Source organism: Myxocyprinus asiaticus, chromosome 20, assembly GCF_019703515.2.
Source record: "Myxocyprinus asiaticus isolate MX2 ecotype Aquarium Trade chromosome 20, UBuf_Myxa_2, whole genome shotgun sequence".
In the NCBI taxonomy this organism is placed as follows: domain Eukaryota; kingdom Metazoa; phylum Chordata; class Actinopteri; order Cypriniformes; family Catostomidae; genus Myxocyprinus; species Myxocyprinus asiaticus.
In genome coordinates this window covers 4430338-4436337 of record NC_059363.1, presented here as the reverse complement: position 1 = coordinate 4436337, position 6000 = coordinate 4430338, and the positions used below count along the sequence as shown (strand labels likewise).

At 38.2% G+C, this 6000-nt stretch overlaps 2 protein-coding genes across 9 annotated transcripts in view; one reads left to right on the top strand and one right to left on the bottom strand.

The window, feature by feature from the left end:
- tulp4b (TUB like protein 4b) overlaps positions 1 to 5946 on the bottom strand; it is a 30102-nt gene extending 24156 nt beyond the window's left edge. The window contains exons 1-2 of the mRNA XM_051647302.1: positions 5749 to 5946; positions 5327 to 5508 (exon numbers count right to left, since the gene is read on the bottom strand). The gene's annotated coding sequence lies outside the window, so the exon portion shown is untranslated. The remainder of the gene's footprint in view (positions 1 to 5326; positions 5509 to 5748) is intronic.
- Positions 1656 to 6000, top strand: part of syne1b (spectrin repeat containing, nuclear envelope 1b) — a 178025-nt gene continuing 173680 nt past the window's right edge. For 7 of the 8 annotated variants that reach the window (XM_051647295.1, XM_051647294.1, XM_051647299.1 and 4 more), the window contains exon 1: positions 1657 to 1832. In XM_051647295.1, the coding sequence (XP_051503255.1) occupies positions 1766 to 1832 (67 nt within the window). In that variant the 5' untranslated portion in view covers positions 1657 to 1765. Of the gene's footprint in view, positions 1833 to 6000 lie in introns of all 8 variants that reach the window. The other variant, XM_051647296.1, reaches the window with a different exon arrangement.

The following is a 6000-nucleotide window of genomic DNA, read 5'->3' as shown; positions in this document are numbered from 1 at the left end:
CATTCTCTGCTGACCTCTGTCATCAACAAGGCATTTCCGTCCACAGAACTGCTGCTCACTGGATGTTTTTTTGTTTTTGGCACCATTCTGAGTAAATTCTAGAGACTGTTGTGTGAGAAAATCCCAGGAGATCAGCAGTTACAGAAATACTCAAACCAGCCCATCTGGCACCAACAATCATACATGCGATTATCTAATCAGCCAATCGTGTGGCACCAGTGCAGAGCATAAAATCATGCAGATACGGGTCAGGAGCTTCAGTTAATGTTCACATCAGCCATCAGAATGAGGAAAAAAATGTGATCTCAGTGATTTGGACCATGGCATGATTGTTGGTGCTAGAAGCACTGGTTTGAGTATTTTTGTAACTGCAGAGATAACCGCTCTGTACAATTGTGGTGAGAAGAATAGCATTGGCGCTTTTTTGGCAGCACGAGGGCGACCTACACAATATTAGGAAGGTGGTTTTAATGTTGTGGCTGATCGGTGTATAATTTAAAGCATTGTATGATTGTTGCTGCTTGTGTTTTGAGTTTTGCCATTGCATGTACCCTACACGTTTTTGACCAACAGATGTCCTCAGCGTGATGCGTTTCGAGCACGTCGAAAGAATGAATCATTTTACCAAGTAGTCGGTTCAATTGATTCGAATCTTCAGAAAGCTTCGTTTCTCCCAAACCAGTGTAAACGCCCCCGAACCGTTCCGTTTAGTAACAGTAGATGGTAGTAAAGGTTTAATTACATTTACTCGGCCTGACAACATTGTTTAAAGGTTTCCATAACAACCTCTCCAACAGAGTTTCACAATCATCACACGATTCACAGGAACACTGCGGTTAAGTAGGCGCGATATGCTCGCAGTAATAAATGCATGCACTGTACACTAACTACCATACAAGTGATACAAATAGATTCTGATGAATAAGGGCTCGTTTTCAAGGAAATTTGCGATGTAGATTTATTTATAAGTTTTCCTGTGTACTCTTTAAAACATGCGTTTAGACTCAATGCAAACGGTCTCAAATCAAATCACTTTTATAGTCACACAACCATATACACAAGTGCAATAGTGTGTGAAATTCTTGGGTGCAGTTCCGAGCAACATGCAACAATGCAAACGGTCTGTGCAGATATTTATGTTTGTTGGGTTTTGGTGACTTCACTTTATTGCATGCATATGTTTGGCTAATATGCATTGAATATACATGCAAGTCTATGTATTACACTGAACTGAAATCTTATCCCTGGTGGGATTTATTTAATTATGCATGGATTACATACCTCATATAACTAAACATAAAATACCTATGTAACAGTCTGCATTTAAAGTCAATTGTTGACTTTAGTTTTTAGAATAAAGAGCTATTATCATTCCCTGCTGTACATGCAAACATAACTACAGTGTGCATACAGTGCATAGAAACACAATGCAAACACAATGTGATGTTTGTTGATTTGGTTCAATGATCTGACAGTCTTATGTTACTTTTTCTTCTCAGTTCACTGACAGTGCATAGAAGACGACTTCTGATTGGTCCATCACACAGACGGGCACCTAAATGAGACCTGCTCTTCTATTGGATCAAATCAAGTTCCTGGAGTTTCTGCATCAGATGGAGCAAGAGAGACAGCTAGAGGAAGAGAGAGAACTGTAGGAGGGGCAGATGGGGATGCCACCTTAAGAAAGTAGTGCAGTATCTGCAGTACTGACTGCATGAGTGTTCCTGTGTACTATCAGAAGTGTAGAGGACTATAGAAAGGTACCATGGCTTCCCTTAGTCCTTTCGAACGGTCCAGTAAGGACATTATGAATGTGATGCAGAGGCTGCAAGGTAAGTGATGCTGGAATTCTGCTCTTTACCTCTCGTGACCGTCCTTGACTCACTCGCACAGTGAGTCAAGGCGAGAATTTTGCTGATTCAGTGCCCTCAAACCAGGAGTTTGCCAGATGCTTCTTGTTGTATAGATACGAACAGAGATGCACCATATGTCATGGCACACAAACTTAAACACACACTTGAGAAATCAATATTAATGGTGTGTATAATGTTCATGTGTGTGCACGTCCATTCATTGATGTGTTTACTAATGTTGCCACCATATTCAGCACATTTTGCATTGATACAAGTGCTGCGGGCCAAATATTGACCAATTAATTGGCCTGGACGATATATAAGTCTGTCGCTAAAAGGAATGGTGGGTTATCCATTCCATTGGGGATTCGCTTCCCCATGTTTTAACTAAAGTACTTTTGGCAGTTTGTTGTGAAATACATCATTGGTTTTTTCTTTCAGGAAGTAGTTACTGATAAAGGTCCTTTTCTAACACTTGTGTTGCCATGGAGAGAAGCTTTGTTGGACTTTCCTTGGTAGATTGGCATTTACATTCTTTATGATGAAGTTGCTTTCGTTTACTTGAGCTTGTTCTGTCATTTCATTATTAGAACGGTCGCACAGGGACATACAAATATCCAAACCACTAATGGCCATCCATACATTTAATATTATGGGCAATGCTTTCAGATAGCAGGAAGGTTCAAATGTTTTTCTAACCATTTTTGGAAGATGAAGAAATGCAACTCCACCCAAAAGCAAAATAAAAAAACAATGATTGTTGTTCTGAGATTTAGCTATAAATCCTGCTGTTAGGAAAATGTTTACATACTTCACCAGTTTTTTGGGGAGCTTCAATATTATGCACTCATATTATTTCAGTGTTTCTGTCTAAGAGCTGGACAGGGACTCTAATAGAATAGGTGGCATTTATGAGAACAGATAGAACCTGACACCTTGCTTGTCCTTGGAAAATGAAGAGATCGGTATTTGGAGTCCCTGTCATTGCATCCCCCTTCTTATTGGCAGATGACCATTACTTGGTGTTGGCAGTGGACAGGGCCAAGTCTACTTAAAGGAATATTCCAGGTTCTATACAAGTTAATCTCAATCGACAGCATTTGTGGCATAATATTGATTACCACAGAAAATTAATTTGGACTCATCTCTCCTTTTCTTTACAAAAAGCACAAGTCTGGGTTGCAGTGAGGCACTTACAATGGAAGTGAATGAGGCCAATTTTTGAACGTTAAAATACTCACTTTTTCAAAATTATAGCCACAAGACCTAAACAATATGTGTGTTAACATGATTTTAGTGTGTTAAAATCACTTACTAATCTTTTCTGTGTAAAGTTATAGCCAATTTTACAACTTAGTTACCATGACATGTAATGTCAACAAACCCTAAAACCCCAAAATGACTGTAAAAATTACAATTTACAGCTCAAATAATACGTGAGTTTTAACAGAAGAATTAATGTAAGTGCTTTTATAAAATTATAAGCTTCACATTTCTGTTTTTAAACCCTCCAAAAACTGGCCCCATTCAGTTCTATTGTAAGTGGCTCACTGCTTTTTTGGAAGAAAAGGAGGGACGTCTAATTACATTTTAGTGGTAATCAATATTATGCCACAAATGTTGCCAATTGAGCTTAACTTGTATTGAACCCAGAATATTTTTTTCAATATTTTTTTGGGGGGGAATAACATGCACCAGTTAATCATGTACCTGGAAGGTATATGTATAAAGTAAAAAGGTGCGTATTTTAATTTCATGTTGATTTTAAGTTCCATTTAGTTCCATTTATGTTATTCCATAGTTTTGATGACTTTACTATTATTCAAAAATGTGAAAAAACATAAAAATAAAATAAGGAATGAGTAAGTGTTTCCAAACTTTTGACTGGTAGTGTATATATATATACATACACACACGTACGTATATATATACGCATATACAGTTGAAGTCAGTTTACATACATCTTAGCCAGATACATTTAAACTCAGTTTTTCACAAGTCCTAACATTTAATCATAGAAAACATTCCCTGTCTGAGGTCAGTTAGGATCACTACTTTATTTTAAGAATGTGAAATGTCAGAATAATAGAATGATTTATTTCAGCTTTTATTACTTTCATCACATTCCCAGTGGGTCAGAAGTTTACATACACTTTGTTAGTATTTGGTAGCATTGCCTTTAAATAGTTTATCTTGGGTCAAACATTTTGGGTAGCCTTCCACAAGCTTCTCACAATAAGTTGCTGGAATTTTGGCCCATTCCTCCAGACAGAACTGGTGTAACTGAGTCAGGTTTGTAGGCATCCTTGCTTGCACGTGCTTTTTCAGTTCTGTCCACAAATCCGGATTGAGGTCAGGGCTTTGTGATGGCACTCCAGTATCTTGACTTTGTTGTCCTTAAGCCATTTTGCCACAACTTTGGAGGTATACTTGGGGTCATTGTCCATTTGGAAGACCGACCAAGCTTTAACTTCTTGGCTGATGTCTTGAGATGTTGCTTCAATATATTCACATAATTTTCCTTCCTCATGATTCCATCTATTTTGTGAAGTGCACCAGTCCCTCCTGCAGCAAAGCACCTCCACAACATGATGCTGCCACCCCCATGCTTCACGGTTGGGATGGTGTTCTTCGGCTTGCAAGCCTCACCCTTTTTCCTCCAAACATAACGATGGTCATTATGGCCAAACAGTTCAATTTTTGTTTCATCAGACCAGAGGACATTTCTCCAAAAAGTAAGATCTTTGTCCCCATGTGCACTTGCAAACTATAGTCTGGCTTTTATATGGTCCACAGTTTTTTTCTGAGGTCTTGGCTGATTTCTTTTGATTTTCCCATGATGTCAAGCAAAAAGGCACTGACTTTGAAGGTAGACCTTAAAATACATCCACAGGTACACCTTCAATTCAGTACACCTCCTATCAGAAGCTAACTGGCTAATTGTCTAAAGTCTTGACATCATTTTCTGGAATTTTCCAAGCTGCTTAAAGGCACAGTTAACTTAGTGGATGTAAACTTCTGACCCACTGGAATTAAAAGTGAAACAATCTGTCTGTAAACAATTATTGGAAAAATTACTTGTATCATGCACAAAGTAGATGCCCTAAATGACTTGCCAAAACTACAGTTTGCTAATATTAAATTTGTGGAGTGGTTAAAAAATGAGTTTTAATGACTTCAACCTAAGTGTATGTAAACTTCTGACTTCAACTGTACATATATATAAAACGCAACCATGAGAGGCATTATACTGCAACCCAATGACTTTTCACAACCAGTTACCAAACTACCAGCAGCCTATTACACAGCCTACTAGGCACACCCCAACCTAAACGATGCACTTAGCAATGTCAATACCGTAAACTACTAGAAGCATGTAAACAAATAAACAACCACATTGGCACGGCGGCCCAATAGGCTTTTAACATGTAGCAAACAGACATAATAAATGTGAAGTTAAACCACATACTCACTCATTTTAGATGCACTCTGTGGGCCTTCCTTTTGGCGAAATCTTCCACAATGTCCTTTGTGTTTAGTTTGCGGCTTCTTGTATTCTCAGTGGATAGAATGGCTAGTGCTGAGAGTCTGCCATGACCCATGGTGCTCCTCAAATCATTTTTTATTAGCTTCAACATTGAAAATGAGCGTTCCGCTGCAGCGACAGTGACAGGGATGGTAAGAAAGAGAAATAAAACAGGACAGATTTCACTTGTCTACAACTTTGAATTCAAAACACAGTTTTTTTTGTTTTTTTTTATCATTGTCTGTGAGTGCAGATTGCAATGTTCAACTTAAGATTTTAAGTATTCACATAGTTGCTGTGAGTGTAAATTTCAACTTACGAATACAAATATTTATATCTACAAGCTCTTGAGTTTTGCAACAAACTGACCTTCATATGATATTCCAACACACTGTAACAGCAAAAACGTCAGGATTCTTACGACTTCTCTAAATCTGGCTAATTCGTATGATATCGTGCGACTGCACTCGTTTGAATTCCTACATCTTTCACTACAGCCAATGACATCGCTGGACATCGTTTCCATCTAATACGTGACAATTACTTGCTTCTGTCACACACAACAGCTTCCTATCATGTTTACACACTCTACTGATTGGTTAAGTTTAGATAAGGGGTTTG